This window comes from Coregonus clupeaformis, chromosome 40, assembly GCF_020615455.1.
Source record: "Coregonus clupeaformis isolate EN_2021a chromosome 40, ASM2061545v1, whole genome shotgun sequence".
Lineage (NCBI taxonomy): Eukaryota > Metazoa > Chordata > Actinopteri > Salmoniformes > Salmonidae > Coregonus > Coregonus clupeaformis.
Window position 1 is genome coordinate 23,139,081 of NC_059231.1, and position 21,363 is coordinate 23,160,443.

General features: G+C 44.1%; 1 protein-coding gene across 1 annotated transcript; it reads right to left on the minus strand.

The window, feature by feature from the left end:
- Positions 1–681: 681 nt before the first annotated feature.
- On the minus strand, positions 682–17,029 carry LOC121571655 (sodium/myo-inositol cotransporter-like). The gene is made up of 2 exons (XM_041883246.2): positions 16,788–17,029; positions 682–4,111 (listed from the first exon to the last, which is right to left on the minus strand). Exon 2 carries the CDS (start codon positions 3,825–3,827, stop codon positions 1,671–1,673), a length of 2,157 nt encoding a protein of 718 aa, XP_041739180.1. The 5' UTR covers positions 3,828–4,111; positions 16,788–17,029; the 3' UTR covers positions 682–1,670.
- Between the last annotated feature and the right edge of the window lie 4,334 nt (positions 17,030–21,363).

Here is a 21,363-nt window from a genome sequence, read left to right on the forward strand (position 1 = left end):
ACCACAGATGTCTCAAGTTTTGAGGGAGTGTGCAATTGGCATGCAGGCATGTCCACCAGAGCTGTTGCCAGAGAATTGAATGTTAATTTCTCTACCATAAGCCACTTCCAACGTCCTTTTAGAGAATTTGGCAGTACGTCCAACCGGCCTCACAACCGCAGACCACGTGTAACCACGCCAGCCCAGGACCTCCACATCCGGCTTAGACCAGCCACCCGGACAGCTGATGAAACTGAGGAGTATTTATGTCTGTAACAAAGCCCTTTTGTGGGGAAAAACTCATTCCGATTGGCTGGGCCTGGCTCCCCAGTGGGTGGGTCTATGCCCTCCCAAGTGGGTGGGCCTATGCCCTCCCATGGCTGCGCACCTGGCCAGTCATGTGAAATCCATAGATTAGGGCCGAATGAATTTATTCAATTGACTGATTTTCTCATATGAACTGTAACCCAGTAAAATTGTTGAAATTGTTGCATGTTGCGTTTATATTTCAGTTCAGTATAAATAAAAAGGGTAAACAAAATATACACTAAAACCGAGTCCTGTTGTTTGTTGTGGTTTGTCACTAATTTACCAAAATAGCTTACTGAACAAATGTCATGACATTAACTGTGGAAGAAATAACATTATTCAGACAAACACAGTAAGAAATTGATCATAAACACATCATGAAACACTATGTGGAACTATGAGCATTGATACTGTATGTTACATTTCTTTGCAATGCTACAATAACAGTGTATAATAATAATTGTTCATGTTGACAAACTATCATACATACTTTCATCTTCATATTTAACAAGAACATTATTTTGACATCTTCTACAGCAATTCTTAAGAATTGGAAACATCAGAAAATAAAAACAAAAAATTGTCCAAACATTAAAACTAAATAATTTTGTAAACACTCACAAAGCATTTGCAATCACTATATCAACACCAAGTTTGCAAACAATGTATAATGCTAATAGGAAGAAAAAACACTGTGGTAGAGTGATGGCTTTAGTGTAACTTTGAGGTCATCTCTGCATAACAAAAAGGCCTTAAGAAACCATCTTAAACTTTCTCTATAGAGAATCAGGTGGAATAACACAGCAACACACTATTAAGCTGTAATAAACAAGGAATTCATACATCATCTTAACCACTTATGCTGATAAGGATCTAGTAACCATACAGTAGCATAGAAGTATATGGTAAGTCAAAACACACTATTAGTATACCACATACAGTACATAGATGTCCAGATATACAAGTGTGCTATAGCTAACATCACTAAAATGTCAATGGTCACAATAATGCTTTTAGCACAGAGACATAACTGTTCCTCAAGGAAAAATAAAAAGTGAATATAAATAAGGCTAATGTCACCAAACACATTCAAATAGAATACCACAATTCTACAAATCGCAATAGATATTTTTGTCAGTCACATTAACAATAAGTACTTTACAAAAATGACACAGGTACAGGATATATTTTAAGTGTTTGATTATTTGAATGAGACAAGATGGAGAAGCTTCAATCATTTCAAAATAATGATTTCAAAAAGCTCAGTGAATCCTTGTTAGGAAGCTGCACTGTAAATATTACAGACTTCAGATTCATAACAAATATTAGAAAATTGTAACTGCCCTTGAAACAATCCCCAACAGCCCCTCCTTTGGCCCAGTCTATAGAGAGAAGTAGACAAACAGGAATATTCCCAACGAGCAGACGAGAAACAGCCCACAGTTGAGCAGCAGTTTGGTTCTGGGTGGCTCGTACAGCATCTCCATAACGGCCCTCTCGTCCTCCTCTGTCCTTTTGGGATGGGCATCATATGCCGCTTCCTTAAACCCACAGAACCACTCCAACAGCCGCATGCACCTCTCACCCTCCTCATCCGCACCACCTTCCTCTGCATGCACTAGCCCTGCGTGCCTGTTATCAAACTCGTTGGCGGGCGTTGCTGGTGTCATTGCCGGGGTTGTCTCTGCGCTGGGGGTCGCGGGGTCAAGGTCAGAAGGCGGAGCTAGCAGCTTGATGTCCTCCCCATCTAGACACCTTGCATTGCAGACGTCTGGGGGCAGATCCTTATAGAGGCCTCCATTCCCATTCAACGGCACAGTGCTTTTATCCGTCAGCTTGTACATCTCCTCACGGTCTTTGAGGAGAAGCTTTCCCATGTTACGCAGGCCCCATAATGTGGTGGTGCGGATCTGCTCCTTATCCGGAGGAGGGTTGCAGAGACTGACGACCACAGCCACCAGTCCAGACACCCAGAACAGCCCAGCAGCCACATACATGTAGTGGACATGTGTGATGAAGAAAGGTCTGTCATCTGGCTGGTCACAGGGAGGCTCGCGGTAAATAAACGCCAGGATCAGCCGGGTGGTTCCCAGCACGAACCCGGTCATACCGCCCCAGAATGCACCCCTTTCGTTGCAGCGCTTCCAGAACACGCCCAGCAGGAAGAGGGCAGCAATGGGCGGGGTCAGGTATCCGGCTACTTCCTGTATGTAGAGGTACATCTGGCCGCCCTGCATCTCGATGATGACAGGGACCCAGGCGATGCTGATGACCACCATGAACACCACAAACAGCCGGCCCACCAACAGCAGCTCTTTATGGGAAGCACCACGCCTAGCACTCTGGTAGATGTCCAGGGTGAAGATGGTGCTAGCACTGTTAAAGATGGAGTCCAGATCACTCATGAGAGCCGCAATCATCACAGCCATCATCAGCCCTCGCAGTCCAACAGGCATCACTGCCATGACCAGCCGCGGGTATGCGATATTGGAGCAACCCGCCTTAGAGCCGCACACAGCCAGGCAGTGCTCCGGCCCAATGCAGGCAATCTCATCTGCAAACAAGATCCGGGAAATCATCCCGGGGATGACGATAATGAACATGGGCAGGACCTTCAGGAAGCCGGCCATCAGCGTGGAGCCCTTGGCGTGGGCGATGTTCTTAGCAGCCAGCACCCTCTGGACGATGACCTGGTCGGCACACCAGTACCAGATGGAAGCTGGGGTTTGACCTAAGAGGAAGCCAGGCCAGGGGATGTCCTCGTCCAGCGGACCCCGGAGGATCCTCAGAGAGTCTGGCTTGGGCTCGATGCGGCAGGAGGGTGAGTAGGTAAAGTTCCCACTGGCCAGGATAGCTGTTACATTTGGGACAGCTAGCATGTACTTGGTCCGAACACCTTCAAGACCACCGACCTTGATCAGACTGATGATGGTCAAGCTGAGAGCTCCACCGATCATCAGCACGGCCTGAAGGGTGTCCGTGTACATGACCGCAACCAGGCCGCCGGTGACCGTAAGCAGTGCGGTCATACTAATGAGCAGAATGATGGACAGGTAGAGGTTCCAGCCCAGTGACTCCTGGATGAAAAGCGCCCCGGCGTACAAGTCTACGGAGATCTTGGTGAAGATGTAGAGCAACACAGAAAGGGCAGCAAAATACACCTTTAGCCTATTGCCTCCGTAGCGTTTGGACAGGTACTCCGGCATGGTGTACACCCCAGAGTGGATATACACAGGTATGAACACCCAGCCCAGCAGCTGCAGCAGGAGAAGAGCGTTAAACTCCCATGCTCCCACAGCAAAGCCGCTGGCTGCTCCCGACCCCGCCAGGCCTATGAAGTGTTCACTGCCGATGTTGCTGACAAACAGGGACGCTCCGATCACCACCCACGTCATGGAGCGTCCCGCAAGGAAATACCCGCTCACCGTGCTGCGGTTGGCCTTCCACATGGCGAAGAACCCGATGCCCAGCACCAGGATGAAGTACAGCACCACCACAGCAATGTCTGCTGCCTCCATGACAGCTGTACCCATCTTCATTGTGAGTGATAAACAGAACCACTGGTTCAAAATGGCTGAAAAAAAAACCTTGAACCCTGCAAGTCAAAGCAAAGTTAATGTAACAGAAGGGCAATAAAAACGCTCTATCCTTTGGTTTGCTGTCTGGATGGAAGCTGTAGTATCCACCGTCAGGTCAAATTCACTAGGGGTGTGTGCGTTCGGTGGGGGGGGGGGGGGGGGTAATCCAACTGCACTGAGGACGCTCTAGTTTTAAGGGAGGATGCTGCAGGCCTCTGGTCTAGTATAGCCTAGAGTTTACATTCCTGCAAGACAGCAAAGACAAAAGAAACACCTGATTAGAGCCTGTTTCGGATGGGAACCGAGAAAGGTGACACACACACAGTGCATTCGGAGAGCATTCAGACCCCTTCCCTTTTTCCATTGTTACGTTACAGCCTTATTCTAAAATTGATTAATTAATTTTTCCTCATCAATCTACACACAATACCCATAATGACAAAGCAAAAATAGGTTTTTAGAAATATTTGCGAATGTATAAAAATATAAAACAGAAATACCTTATTTACATAAGTATTCAAACCCTTTGATATATGACTCGAAATTGAGCTCAGGTGCATCAGGTTTCCATTGATCATCCTTGAGATGTTTCTACAACTTGATTGGAGTCCACCTGTGGTAAATTCAATTGATTGGACATTATATGGAAAGGCACACAACTGTCTATATAAGGTCCCACAGTTGACACCAAGCCATGAGGTCGAAGGAATTGTCTGAAGAGCTCCGAGACAGGATTGTGTTAAGGCACATATCTGGGGAAGGGTACCAAACAAGGTCCCCCAAGAACACAGTGGCCTCAATCATTCTTAAATGGAAGAAGTTTGGAACCACCAAGACTCTTCCTAGAGCTGGCCGCCCGGCCAAACTGAGCAAATCGGGGGAGAAGGGCCTTGGTCAGGGAGGTGACCAAGAACCTGATGGTCAATCTAACAGAGCTCCAGAGTTCCTCTGTGGAGATGGGAGAACCTTCCAGAAGGACAACCATCTCTGCAGCTCTCCACCAATCAGGCCTTTATGGTAGAGTGGCCAGACGATAGCCACTCCTCAGAAAAAAAGGCACATGACAGCCCGCTTAAAGTTTGCCAAAAGAAACCCAAAGGGCTCGTAGTCCATGAGAAACAAGATTCTCTGGTCTGATGAAACCAAGATTGAACTCTTTGGCCTGAATGCCAAGCGTCACATCTGGAGGAAACCTGGCACCATCCCTACGGTGAAGCATGGTGGTGGCAGTATCATGCTGTGGTGATGTTTCTCAGCGGCAGGTACTGGGAGACTAGTCAGGATCGAGGGAAAGATGTACAGAGAGATCCTTGATGGAAAACCTGATCCAGAACACTCAGGACCTCAAACTGGGGCGAAGGTTCATCTTCCAACAGGACGACGACCTTAAGCACACAGCAAAGACAACGCAGGAGTGGCTTCGGGACCGGTCTCTGAATGTCCTTGAGTGGCCCAGCCAGAGCATCTCTGGAGGGACCTGAAAATAGCTGTGCAGCGACACTCCAAACCAACCTGACAGAGCTTGAGAGGATCTGCAGAGAAGAATGGGTGAAACTCCCCAAATACAGGTGTGCCAAGCTTGTACCGTCATACGCAAGAAGACTCAAGGCTGTAATCGCTGCTTCAAAAAGTACTGAGTAAAGGGTCTGAATACTTATGTAAATGTGATATGTTTTTATTTTTTTAACACATTTGCTAACATTTCTAAAAAAAACTGTTTTTGCTTTGTCATTATGGGGTATTGTGTGTAGATTAATGAGGAAAACTTTTTTTTAAACAATTTTAGAATAAGGCTGTAACGTAACAATGGAAAAAGGGAAGGGGTCTGAATACAGTGTGTATACAGTACCAGTCAAAAGTTTGGACACACCTACTGATTCCAGGGTTTGTCTTTATTTTTACTATTTTCTACATTGTATAACAATAGTTTAGACATCAAAACTATGAAATAACACATATTGAATCATGTAGTAACCAGAAAAGTGTTAAACAAATTCTTCAAAGTAGCAACCCTTTGCCTTGACAGCTTTGCACACTCTTTGCATTCTCTCAACCAGCTTCATGAGGTAGAAAATTAACAGGTGTGCCTTGTTAAAAGTTAAATTTGTGGAATTTATTTCCTTCTTAACGCGTTTGAGCCAATCAGTTGTGTTGTGACAAGGTAGGGGTGGTATACAGAAGATAGCCCTATTTGATAAAACACCAAGTCCATATTATGGCAAGAACAGCTCAAATAAGCAAAGAAAAACGACAGTCCATCATTACTTTAAGACATGAAGGTCAATCCGGACAATTTCAAGCACTTTAAAAGTTTCAAGTGCAGTCGCAAAACCCATCACGCACTATGATGAAACTGTCTCATGAGGACTGCCACAGGAAAGGAAGACCCAGAGTTACCTCTGCTGCAGAGCATACGTTCATTAGTTGTACTATACCTCAGATTGCAGTCCAAATAAATGCATCACCGAGTTCAAGTAAAAGACATCTCAACATCAACTGTTCAGAGGAGACTGCATGAAATCAGGCCTTCATCGAATTCCTGCAAAGAAACCACTACTAAAGGACACCAATAAGAAGAAGAGACCTGCTTGGGCCAAGAAACACGAGCAATGGACATTAGATCGGTAGAAATGTGTCCTTTGGTCTGGAGTCCAAATTGGAGATTTTGGGTTCAAACCGCCGCAGATGATCTCTGCATGTGTAGTTCCCACCGTAAAGCATGGAGGAGGAGGTGTTATGGTGTGGGGATGCTTTGCTGATGACACTGTCTGTGATTCATTTAGAACACTTAACCAGCATGGCTACCACAGCATTCTGCAGCGATACGCCATCCCATCTGGTTTGGGCTTAGTGGGACGATCATTTGTTTTACAACAGGACAATGACCCAACACACCTCCAGGCTGTTTAAGGGCTATTTTACCAAGAAGGAGAGTGATGGAGTACTGCATCAGATTACCTGGCCTCCACAATCCGCCGACCTCAACCCAATTGGGATGGTTTGGGATGAGTCGGACCGCAGAGTGAAGGAAATGCAGCCAACAAGTGCTCAGCATATGTGGAACTCCTTCAAGACTGTTGGAAAAGCATTCCAGGTGAAGCTGGTTGAGAGAATTTCAAGAGTGTGCAAAGCTGTCATCAAGGTAATAATAATAATAAGCCATTTAGCAGACGCTTTTATCCAAAGCGACTTAGTCATGTGTGCATACATTTTTACGTATGGGTGGTCCCGGGGATCGAACCCACTACCCTGGCGTTACAAGCGCCATGCTCTACCAATTGAGCTACAGAGTAAAGGGTGGCTATTTGAAGAATCTCAAATATACTTTGATTTGTTTAACACTTTTTGGGTTCCTACATGATTCCATGTGTCGTTTCATAGTTGTGATGTCTTCACTATTATTCTACAATGTAAAAAATAGCAACAATAAAGAAAAACCCTTGAATGAATAGGTGTCCAAACTTTTGAACGGTACTGTATATATACACACAGAACCCCTTATCAAAAACAGATCATCAAAACACAAAAAGAGATTGATCAGATGACTTTATTCAACACACTCAAACGGGGCATGGTAACAGATTTACATATCACAGTATCTTTCTCTCTAGCCCTCACTCTAATCTTTTGAAACCAAAAAGTCTAGCAGGTCAGTCCATGTGAAGAGAGAAAAAATGCCTATAGTGTTTAACTAAGGAGAGTAGTTCAATCGCTCATTAATTAATTAATTAATTAATTCATTCATTCAAGTATTACGCAATCATTTTCAATCGTGACCGAGATGCATTATGATTACATCATCATCCCCAAACCAACGCAGCTGATTTCAATATCCCAGAGGCAAGCATAGCAAATGATTTACTAGACAATACGATATTTTCGATAACTATTTCTCTGGTCACCTTCAGCATCATCGTTTACATGTAGCGCTGAGCGATTAACCAATATTTTTTGAAGAAAATAAAAAACGAATTGACCCACGTCGGTTCAATTACTTGGATTCCGTTCATTTATTTTGTTAGCCCAACATGCCGTTAGGGAGTTGTAGTTTTCATTAAGCAAATATTCAACCTAGTTCAGCGCAGAAACGTGGTAATTAACTACAATGACCATAATCCAGTGCGCCAGTTTTTTCCAACTCAGAAAGGAAAAGGTTTCACTCTCGCCAATATCTGTCCAAAACAAGCACAATGGGTTTCTATGGGCTTATTTTGGACCTAAGTTTGTCGCCTGCCTTCCCGACTTTGGGACGACTCCCATTGTTAGGGCATAGACATGAGCATCTTGTCATTATATACAGATCTATGCTCGGACACACTTTTATGCCTGCTACGTTAGGTTAGATACACAGACCGCATGAGAGGAACACAACACAACATTTACATTTACGTCATTTAGCAGACGCTCTTATCCAGAGCGACTTACAAATACAAAACAACGACGAGAGGGACAGAGACAGTTCGTGAAAGTCTGCCTTATCTATTTGAAGAACTAATAAAAATGATTTTGTCAGACAGCTCTGCAGCATCCTTAGGCAGACTAGCTAAATAGGATGACTAAAGACAGTACAGTATGGGGAGCACATAACGGTAGATGGCCTGGCTGGCTGACTGCTACTGCCTGAGCAGAGATGAGATGAGATGATTACTTTAAGGAATTAAAAATAAGTAAAATAAACAAACTGAACTATTGTGTAATTTCCTATTTTTCTATTGATGTCTACCCAATGTGGACCTGACAGAAACAATGGAATATTTTGGCAATTGAATGTTTACTCTTTTTGGCTTTGGAATTTCCATTCAAAAGCTTTAAAAGCATTGTAAATTCATTATTTCATAATGCATTTAATGTATTTAAAAGATAATCAAAACCCGGGGGGGGTCCAACCGAAATGACCTCAAAAAGCACTAGCTACAGCTCAACATCACTCAGCACCAAACTACACTACATGACCAAAAGTATCTGTTGGTCAAAAATCTAATTCCAAACTCATGGGCATTAAAATGGAGTCGGTCTCCCCTTTGCTGCTATAAACAGCCTCCACCCTTCTGGGAAGGCTTTCCACTAGATGTTGAAACATTGCTGCGGGGACTTGGTTCCATTCAGCCACAAGAGCATTAGTGAGGTCGGACACTGATGTTGGGTGATTAGGCCTGGCTTGCAGTCGGCGTTCCAATTCACCCCAAAGGGGTTTGCTGGGGGTTGAGGTCAGGGCTCTGTGCAGGCCAGTCAAGTTCTTCCACACCGATGTCGACAAACCATTTCTGTATGGACCTCGCTTTGTGCACGGGGGCATTGTAATGCTGAAACAGGAAAGGGCCTTCCCCAAACTGTTGCCATAAAGTTGGAAGCACAGAATGGTCTATAAAGTCATTGTACACTGTAGCGTTAAGATTTCACGTCACTGGAACTAAGGGGCTTAGCCCGAACCATTAAAAACAGCCCCAGACCATTATTCCTCCTCTGCCAAACTTTACAGTTGGCATTATGCATTGGGGCAGGTATTGTTCTCCTGGCATCTGCCAAACCCAGATTTGTCCGTCAGACTGCCAGATGGTGAAGCGTGATTCATCACTTCAGAGAACGCGTTTCCACTGCTCCAGAGTCCAATGGCGCCGAGCTTCACACCACTCCAGCTGATGCTTGGCATTGCGCATGGTGATCTTAAACTTAACTTGTGTGCGGCTGCTCGGCCATGGAAACCCATTTCATGAAGCTCCCGACGAACAGTTATTGTGCTGACGTTGCTTCCAGAGGCAGTTTGGAACTCGGTAGTGAGTGTTGCAGATTTTTACGTGCTACGCACTTCAGCGATCTGGAGTGGAGTGGCGCCAGAGAAGATGGCTGCGGTTTTACAGCCCTCTAACCAATTGTACTATTATGTGTGTTTTTCCACGTTATTTGTAATTTATTCTGTACATAATGTTTCTGCCATTGTCTCTTATAACCAAAAAGAGCTTATGGATATCAGGACAGCGATTACTCACCTCGTATTGGACTAAGATTTTTTCTTCAACGAGTCGGACGCAAAGGATATCCTACAGACACCCGACAAGGCCCAAATCCCCGTCATTCGCAGGAGAAAGAGACTGAGATATCGTGGACGTAGGTCGGGGTGCCTCGTAAGGATCCGACGGCGAGCGAGTAAACTGCCACTTCCATCAACCCTATTAGCCAATCTTCAATCATTGGAAAATAAATTAGATGACCTAAGAGTATGGTTATCCTACCAACGGGACATTAAAAACTGTAATATCTTATGTTTCACCAAGTCGTGGCTGAACGACGACATGGACAACATACAGCTAGCAGGCTATACGCTACATCGGCAGGATAAAACGGCTGACTCCGGTAAGACAAGGGGTGGCGGTCTATGTATATTTGTAAACAGCTGGTACACAAAATCAAATACTAAGGAAGTCTCGAGGTTTTGCTCGCCTGAGGTAGAGTATTTTATGAAAAGCTGTAGACCACACTATTTACCAAGAGAGTTTATCATCTATATTTTTCATAGCTGTCTATTTACCACCACAAACCAATGCTGGCATTAAGATTGCACTGAATGAGCTGTATAAGGACATAATTCAACAGGAAAATGCTCATCCAGAGGGACCGCTCCTAGTGGCCGGGGACTTTAATGCAGGGAAACTCAAATCCGTTCTACCTAATTTCTACCAGCATGTTAAATGTGCAACCAGAGACAAAAAAATAAATAAAATAAAAATATTAAACAATAACTCGACCACCTTTACTCCACACACAGAGACGCATACAAAGCTCTCCCTCGCCCTCCATTTGGCAAATCTGACCATAACACTATCCTCCTGATTCCTGCTTATAAGCAAAAACTAAAGCAGGAAGCACCAGTGACTCTGTTAATAAAAAAGTGGTCAGATGACGCAGATGCTAAGCTACAGGACTGTTTTGCTAGCACAGACTGGAACATGTTCCGGGATTCTTCAGATAGCATTGAGGAGTACACCACATCAGTCACTGGCTTCATCAATAAGTGCATCGATGACGTCGTCCCCACAGTGACCGTACGTACATACCCCAACCAGAAGCCATGGATTACAGGCAACATCCGCACTGAGCTAAAGGGTAGAGCTGCCGCGTTCAAGGAGCAGGACTCTAACCTGGACACATAAGAAATCCCGCTATGCCCTCCGACGAAATCAAACAGGCAAAGAGTCAATACAGGACTAAGATTGAATCGTACTACACCGGCTCTGACGCTCGTCGGATGTGGCAGGGCTTGAAAACTATTACAGACTACAAAGGGAAGCACAGCCGCGAGCTGCCCAGTGACACAAGCCTACCAAACTAGCTAAACCACTTCTATGCTCGCTTCGAGGAAAGCAACACTGAAGCATGCATGAGAGCACCAGCTGTTCCGGATGACTATGTGATCACACTATCCGTAGCCGATGTAAGTAAGACTTTTAAGCAGGTCAACATTCACAAGGCTGCAGGGCCAGACAGATTACCAGGACGTGTACTCCGAGCATGTGCTGACCAACTGGCAAGTGTCTTCACCGGCATTTTCAACATGTCCCTGACGGAGTCTGTAATACCAACATGTTTCAAGCAGACCACCATAGTCCCCATGCCAAAGGACACTAAGATAACCTGCCTAAATGACTACCGACCCGTAGCACTGACATCTGTAGCCATGAAGTGCTTTGAAAGGCTGGTCATGGCTCACATCAACACCATTATCCCAGAAACCCTAGACCCACTCCAATTTGCATACCGCCCTAACAGATCCACAGATGATGCAATCTCTATTGCACTCCACACTGCCATTTCCCACCTGGACAAGATGAACGCCTACGTGAGAATCCTATTCATTGACTACAGCTCAGAGTTCAACACCATAGTGTCCTCAAAGCTCATCACTAAGCTAAGGATCCTGAGACTAAACACCTCCCTCTGCAACTGGATCCTGGACTTCCTGACGGGCCGCCCCCAGGTGGTAAGGGTAGGTAACAACACATCTGCCACACTGATCCTCAACACGGGGGCCCCTCAGGGGTGCTTGCTCAGTCCCCTCCTGTACTCCCTGTTAACCCGTGACTGCGTGGCCAGGCACGACATCCAACACCAAGTCTGCCGACGACACAACAGTGGTAGGCCTGATCACCGACAACGATGAGACAGCCTATAGGGAGGAGGTCAGCGACCTGGCCGTGTGGTGCCAGGATAACAACCTCTCCCTCAACGTGACTAAGGAGATGATTGTGGACTACAGGAAAAAAAAAAAAAAAAGAGGACTGAGCACGCCCCCATTCTCATCGATGGGGCTGTAGTGGAACAGGTTGAGAGCTTCAAGTGCCTTGGTGTCCACATCACCAACAAACTATGATGGTCCAAACACACCAAGACAGTCGCACCCCGACAGAGGGCACGACAAAGCCTATTCCCCTTCAGGAGACTGAAAAGATATGGCATGGGTCCTCAGATCCTCAAAAGGTTCTACAGCTGCACTATCGAGAGCATCCTGACTGGTTGCATCACCGCCTGGTATGGCAACTACTCGTCCTCCGACCGCAAGGCACTACAGAGGTTAGTGCGTACGGCCCAGTACATCACTGGGGCCAAGCTTCCTGCCATTCAGGACCTCTATACCAGGCGGTGTTAGAGGAAGGCCCTCAAAATTGTCAAAGACTCCAGCCACCCTAGTCATAGACTGTTCTCTCTGCTACCGCACGGCAAGCGGTACCGGAGCACCAAGTCTAGGTCCAAAGGGCTTCTCAACAGCTTCTACCCCCAAGCCATAAGACTCCTGAACAGCTAATCATGGCTACCCGGACTATTTGCACTGCCCCCCCCCCACCCCCCACCCCATCTTTTTACGCTGCTGCTACTCTGTTAATTATTTATGCATAGTCACTTTAACTCTACCCACATGTACATATTACCTCAACTAGCCGGTGCCCCCGCACATTGACTCTGCACCGGTACCCTCCTGTATATAGCCTCCCTACTGTTATTTTAGCTCTTTTTTTCCTCAACACTTTTTTGTTTTTGTATTTTACTTTTTTATTTTTAAAAAATCCATTGTGGGTTAAGGGCTGTAAGTAAGCATTTCACGGTAATGTCTACACCTGTTGTATTCGGCGCATTTGGCAAATAAAATGTTATTTGATCTCATTCTGTGAGCTTGTGTGGCCTACCACTTCGCAGCTGAGCCATTGTTGCTCCTAGACGTTTCCACAATAACAGCATTTACAGTTTACAGGGGCAGCTCTAGAAGGGCAGAAATTTGACGAACTGACTTGTTGGAAAGGTGGCATCCTATGACGGTGCAACGTTGAAAGTCACTGAGCTCTTCAGTAAGGCCATTCTACTGCCAGTGGATTTTCTATGGAGAATGCATGGCTGTGTGCTCGATTTTATACACCTGTCAGCAACAGCTGGAGCTGAAATAGCCGAATCCACAAATTTGAAGGGGTGTCAACATACGTGTGTGTGTATATATACACACATATACATATACACACACACACACCTCAAACATGACCGGCACCAATATCCTACACTAACTAAAATGTAAGAGAACTGCCCTGATCCAACCAACATTCTCCAAGACATTAACAGCAGTCATTCTTCCCACCTGTAGTTTACATATTTAGTGATTTCAGACCTGGCCATGTGCTGGCATAAACTCCACTGTCCACCCTATCCCCGTCCCATGCACTAAAATAACCCTTTGTTCCTGTCTCTTAATTTGTGTTCAGTGCACAAAATTTGCCAGCAGACCCGTGTAAAACAAAAACAGTTGTTCAATGGAACAGAAACATTTGCATATGACCTGGCTAATGTCATGCTATAGATGGGTTGTCTGACAACGTCACGAAAACGATGTGCACGCTTCCATGGGGCAGAAGTCAGCCTGTTGTGATTCTGGATGGCCAGATTGCTAGGAAGAATGACAAGAAACTGCCATGCGAGGAATCGTTAGTTGCTCGTTTCATATTGTTATTGATACCATATCTTGTTTTCATGTCAATGCTAATATGGCTAGAATTCACTAGCTAGCTAGCCAGCCAACAACTGTAAGAACGTATTTGAGAGAAAACAAGTGGTCATTGTGCACATTTATTTATGTTTTCAATAAACATTGGAGACGAATATGGCTTACATGTTGACAACAATCTAAGCCAACCTCATCGTTTTGTTGTGCGTGCGTCGTTTTTGTTGCTAAAGAACCAACCAGTCTATATTACAAATCAACTGAGGGTAGAGTGGAGAAGGGGCTGCCAATGCCTTCACTGTAATGTGCAAGTCTTCGTAACACTTGAAAGGTACAATGCTTTATTACATTTGTTATGAACATGCATGAGCCTTTTTAATGTCTTATAAGGCTTAAAAACTGACAGGTAGGCTATAATGCATGTGATGTAGTATTAACAACGCTTTGTAAGACTTGTTTACTATCATTACATAGCCTAATGATCCTGACTAAGTGAAAGCTTTGAGTCAGTTGAAAATAGAGAGACAGACATAAGGGTTACCCAACAGAGTATTGTAACCTACTCTGGTTTATGCTGTGTTCAAATACCAGCATATGACTGAGAAGAATCCACGCCCCCCCAACTGGTAATTACTAGTGGGAAACTATCATCTCTGAGCTCCGACTTCTCCCACATGCTGAACTCTGACGTCACATACTAAGGAAATGACCTTGATAACAGCATTTTTGGCAGTTAAATGCAACATCAAAACATTGTTGCATTTTTCAGTTTATGGTTGATGCAGCTTGCTTGCCATTAGCCAATCTGCTTTCTCAACGAGTTTAAAGCATGTGAACTCACAACTCATTGCTCTCAGTTTACAAGTAGTATTTTCAGAGTTTCCCCATGAACGAAGCATTAGAAATATTAAAAAATTAGGGGAACTACATTACTTAAACACACAAGAATCGCAATAGCCTCCAAAAAAAAAGGTAATCACACCATTAGGTAGCCTAATACATCAGCCGAGACCATATAGATATGATCCTATTTGGTCATTTGGAAATGTCCTCACAAGCCGGAATTTTGAATAAAATTACATTTGAACTTACACTACCGATTGTCTGGATGGTTGGTCCCAATGATGCTGGGAATTTTAGTCAATATATTCACAGGAAAGTATTATTTAACCAACTTTTCAAAACGCTATAATATAAATCTGTACTTTACTATTTATATTTTTGACAACTTTTACCTCACTACATCCCTAAAGAAAATAATGTACTTTTTACACCATACATTTTCCCTGACACCCAAAAGTACTCATTACATTTTCAATGCTTAGCAGGACAGGAAAATTGTCAAATTCACACACTTCAAGAGAACATCCATGGTCATCCCTACCAGACTCACTAAACACAAATGCTTTGTGATGTCTGAGTGTTGGAATGTGCCCCTAAAAATAAATAAAAAGGGTGCCGTCTGGTTTGCTTAATATAAGGAATATGAAATGATTTATACTTTAGTACATTTTTGCAATTCAATTTACTTTTGATACTTAAGTATATTTAAAACCAAATACTTTTAGACTTTTAAGCAAGTAGTATTTTACTGGGTGTCTTTCACTTGAGTCATTTTCTTTTAAGGGATCTTTACTTGTACTCAAGTATGATAATTGGGTACTTTTTCCACCACTGCATACTAGCCTAGCTCGTGAACGTGTTTAAATGGTTGTGCTCATGCTGTATAACGAGCAATAGTAATGGCGTCTTTTTTTAGGCACTTACGGAGGCTAACTCCGACATGGCTCGTTGGCCAAAGCCTATGGGGAAATGAATGTGGGTTTTGGAGGGGGTTTGGCTAAACGTCGAAAATAAGGTCTGTGGTAAACCCAGACTTAGGAGATCTTATACGTTTTGTTCTATGAGATCATCTTTATCAGCTAACATCATCACTTTGTGAATTTTGAAGCATTTATGTAATCAAAGCAAGTAACAAGCTGCGTTTTCATTCAAGCTGGTAACCAGAAAGCTAACTAGCTTTTTTGGCGGACAAGTGTAGCGTAGACTAGTTTGTGTGTTCGGCGTAGTGACGTGAACATTTTTGCAACTAATGTTGTAGTTCTATTTCTCTGACAGTTAGCATCTCGTTAGCAACTGACTTATGTTGAGCACATAAAGCCTTCATAATTCATAAAAGGTAATGTTAACTGACTGATATTGTCTCATAGAACGACCTTGTATAAAATCTCCTAAACCTCAGACCTTATTTTCGGCATATATCCAAAAACCCCAATTAATGCCCCCATAGGAATGGCCAAGGAACCAGAGGTAGAACATGCCAACTCATTCCGGTTTTTATGACTACAAGCTGGCGAGCTCTATTAGGCTAACACTTAGGCTACAGCTGTCAGCCACAAGGTGACATTTTCTAGACAGGATGCCCCCTGGTGCTAAAAGGAGAATCAACCATGTTCTGATCCTAAGACTCGGGACTGGAACTAACCTTTTGAGATATCAACATGAAATTATACTGGTAGAAGATCTGGGGATCAGTGTATTGTAGTCAAAGCATCATCAAGACACGTAGCACGCACCACAACAGCCGCGGAATAAGACACGTACCACAACAGCGGAGGAATAGTCTAGAAAAAGAGCACGCGCATCTTCCGCATTGCCAAGGAGGGTTTAGCCCATTGATGTAGGCTATATATGTAGCCTCGTCGTAGTTTGAGCAAAACATGAAGTGTGGTTGAATTCGTCAAATAGAATAGTATATGACCCTGACCTAGTAGCCTACATTCAATTAATTTACATCCAATGCACAATGGTGAATTAAGCGCGCGACCTGCTTTTTATTTTCTCCATCACCATCTCTTGTCCCGTCTCTGCTTTTCTAGCATCAGTTACCACATTACCTAGGCTACAATTTAAAACGGCCGGTCATCACAAAAATACACACTCACCATTGCCATTAACGTTACAATACTCCGCTATATTGTAGCTACTGTAGGCTACATCAATCCACAAGTTCAGGATGCGACTGTCTTCTCTGGCGACAGCAGGTCTGTGTCAGTTCTTCCAATGTAGAGCTAGTTCGTGTGCTCTGCTTCAGAACAATCAGGCTTAATATCACACCTGTGAATGAAGATGAAGTTTATAAGCTAGCTGCTCTTTATAAGCATCGACTCTGCTTCTTCCCCTATGCCACGCCCTACACGTGTAATACCAGAGAGGAAGCAGAAGAGAGAGGCCCAACTCGGCGGAAAATCTGTCTACCTCCAGCAGGTGGCGGTTTTTCGTTGCTTCGCCCACCAAGCAATGTTTTGTATGTAGCTCAATGAGTTTCGAATTTGGTCAACAACAAAAAATTAATGGGTTATTGATCGAATATAAGTTTCGTTATGCTTAAGTTGTTACGAGTGTACTGCTATGGACACGTGACACCCCGGCAACTTTGAGAAAAAAACATATTAAAAGAGTTGTCTCGAGATTGCTATGCATATTCATGACATGAGGCTAGTAGCATAGCATCTCTCCATAAAAAACAGGCGGTTGACGTCACCAACCCTCATCGAATATTTAAAAATAGATTACAATAATGAGATGTATCCACCAATCCAAAGAAAGGATAGGCGGGAGCTAGACAGCCCGCCGTGCCGATTTGTGGACAACGACTCCCATTGTTAGGGCGAAAAGACATGCATCTTGTTAGTTTATACAGAATCTTCGGTGATACACATGTGACGTTTCAGATGCAACACGCCCATTGGTTATTGTTCTAATTCCAGTAGCCTACAATTGAAATACCGTATTGTTTTGAGGCGCAAACGGATAACAACCGACTAAGAATGCATGCTACTGTACGTGAACCTTTGTTTTTAACAGGGGATTGACTTTCCTCATGACTTTCAACCTGTTAGGCTACTTGGGTGGGAAATGCCCTCGGGCTCCCGAGTGACGCAGCGGTCTAAGGCACTGCATCTCAGTCACTACAGACCCCCTGGTTCGATTCCAGGCTGTATCACAACCGGCCGTGATTGGGAGTCCCATAGGGCGGCGCACAATTGGCCCAGCGTCGTCCGGGTTTGGCCGGTGTAGGCCGTCATTGTAAATAAGAATTTGTTCTTAACTGACTTGCCTAGTTAAATAATAACAGAACAATCTAGAAACGGGCACTTTTGGATATATTAACTTTTAAAAACCTTGTAATCTTCCTTCAAAGTGTTAAACTTTACTGAAATGTATATCGGCATATAGCCTAGGCCTATTGCACAGGTGTCAGGTGTCTGGTGTTTAATCCGACCTCCAAACAGGCTACATACAACTCATGAATCTATCTAGAATGTACTGTCATAGCATATGGGGGAGAGAAACGGGATGCATTTGATGTTAAATTATTTAAGTTATTTACAGTCTCAATAATACAGTGACAGCTGGGTCTCCCATTCAGTGCTTCTATCATTTACGTCAATTTACAGTGTCAGGGTATTCAATAGTTGGGTACAGACGTAGGAACCACACAGCTAACCTTACCCCTAACCCTAAGCGTTAATTTCATGAATTTTTATAGCCAATTTCGACTTTGACTGTGGAAAGCCTGAGGTAGGCCTATAGCAACTAGTAGGTTAACCTGGAAGAGACCTGGATGCAATTCATTTAAACATTTATAATAGATGATTCAGTGAAAATAATACAAAAATCGAAAAATGAAGTAAGCTTTATGCGATATCTTTGAGTGTGGACCCATTACAGCTTTTGTTTGTCTGAATCCGCGGGTTTTACGCACCAGCCAAGCTTCTGGGAGAGCGAGATTGTCCCTTTTTGATTAGTGACTAGCTTCTGCAATTCTCTCTGATAAATAAATAGGCTCTGTCTGATGTAGGATGAGACAAATGTAAGACTACTAAACATCTTTGCTTTCATGGTGAAAGGTGCACAAGATGTCTGGAGAAACCACTATGGCTGTGTCACTGCGCATCTGTGAGAATGAAAGACGAATTGCTTAAACAATGTGGATCAATCTACACTCAGAACCTAAACTACATACTGACACAGTCTGACAGTATCTTCATACAGGTGATGTTGGGACAACTAGGCCTGTGTCAATACATTCTTGAGGTTATATCAGCAAGAATGCACTTATAAGCTTTGTATAAAACTGTCTGAGAATCTGATAAGTAGCCTATTATATGGCCTTGATGACAAAATATTATTGCCCCACACGTTTACATTTCAGTCATTTAGCAGACGCTCTTCTCCAGAGCGACTTCATACATTTTCGCACTGGTTCCAAACGCCATGCTCTACCAACTGAGCCACACTGCGTAAACGCATTTCAGTTGATTGCTTGTCTGCCAACCTGTGTCTGCTGACGAGGACAGTGAATTTCCACTTGCTATTTATTTTAGATCTGGGAAGAAAATTATTATTATTCTTCTCTGGATTTTAAATGGCGGTTGGCAACCAACTTTAAGGTGCATTACCGCCACCAACTGGACTGGAGTGTGGACCAGAGACAGGGAAGGTCTAAATCCTACCCAATATTCTCGTCTACCTAAGGAAACGAAATACATCATTAAATACTACATCCCCTGAAGATTTCCCCAGCAGTTCACTTAATGTTGGCTCTTCAACCCCATTACTCCTTAAATCTAATAACAATCGCTCCCTTTCCCTCCCATATTGCTGGTACTGAAATAGAACGTGTTCCACTGTCTCCATCTCCTCCTGACAATGATCACACCTCCCAGTCTGATGTTTTCCTACCAATTTCAATGTACTATTGAGCCTTGTGATTACACACTCTCCCTTCTCTCTTGACCTGAGGACCTCCCTGCCCCCACCTTTTCCTGGATCTTATACAGGTGTCTTCCCTTTCCCTCCCTTTTCCACAACTGTTGGCATTAGTTTTTTTTAACTACTGTTTTTATCAACCACTTGGCATCTGCTTTATTGATTGACAATTCCATCTCAACATTAGGATGGTTAAGAGCCTGCTTGGCAAGCATATCCACCTCCTTATTCTCCTCTACTCCCACATGAGCTGGTACCCAGAGGAACATCACAAATACCCCCATCTGTCTCACCCTATACAAGCACTGCAAAACCTCAAACAACACATCCTGTCTGCTCTGAGACACACATGAATTTAAGCTAATCAGTGCTGCAAAGGAGTCAGAGCAGATGACTACCCTGTCTGGCCTCACCTCCTCTGCAGCCAAGAGTATGGCCAGCAACGCCATTGTGTAAACAGATAAATGATCCTTTGCTCTTTTTGTCACTGCCACCTTAAACTCAGGAACACTAAAAGCTGCACCTGTCCTCCCTGTTTTAGGGTCCTTAGATCCATCTGTGAATATATTCAAGAAAGCATAGTACTGTGTTCTTAAATGTTCACTTACAACTGAATCTACTCCTTCCTCAACAGCTCTTACCCTCTCAAGCAACCTAGATCTATCGCTGGCTGAGGGAGCAACCAAGCAGTGGAGGCTGCTGAGGGGATGACGGCTCATAGTAATGTCTGGAACGGAGCAAATGGAATGGCATCAAACAAATTCTGCTCCAGTCATTATCACGAGCCCATCCTCTCCAATTAAGGTGCCACCAACCTCCTGTGCAACCAAGGTGGGATAGCAGGAAGACCCACAAAGGGGCTAAACTCCTTCCCAAACAACCCCATCTCTCTCATTGCCTATCCACCCAAAACTTGTGTTCCGATTTCGTTCATGTTCCCATTACTCTAGGACAGGACTGCCCAACCCTGTTCCTGGATAGCTACCGTCCTGTAGGTTTTTGAACCAACCCTAATCTAGCACACCTGATTCTAATAATTAGCAGGTTGATAAGATGAATCAGGTTAGTAACACCTAGTGTTGGAGGGAAAACCAACAGGAGGGTAGTTGTCCAGCAACAGGGTTGGGCAACCCTGCTCTAGGAGTACCTTTTTTGTAGGATGTGTAACCTTATGACCTTGTAGATTTACATTTAAGTCATTTAGCAGACGCTCTTATCCAGAGCGACTTACAGTTAGTGAATACATATTTCTTCTTTTTTTTTTGTCTTTTTTTTTTATACTGCCCCCCCCCTGTGGGAATCAAACCCACAACCCTGGCGTTGCAAACGCCATGCTCTATCAACTGAGTTACATCCCTGCCGGCCATTCCCTCCCCTACCCTGGACGACGCTGGGCCAATTGTGCGCCGCCCATGAGTCTCCCGGTCGCGGCCGGCTGCGACAGAGCCTGGATTCGAACCAGGATCTCTAGTGGCACAGTTAGCACTGCGATGCAGTGCCTTAGACCACTGTGCCACTCAGGAGTACTATTTACCCAATTTGTCATGGTTAGTTGTTGTCTTCTTAACTTTAACGGCATGTCTCCCAACTCTACCTGCATTGCTGCCACCGGGGAGGTTCTGAGTGCTCCACAACATATTCTTAGGGCTTGTCTGAGCTGCTTATCCATATTCTCCACTTCTAGGAAGTACATTTCCAATACATCGACATATGAACTACGTTTCCCATAATGCATATCGCTTCAGA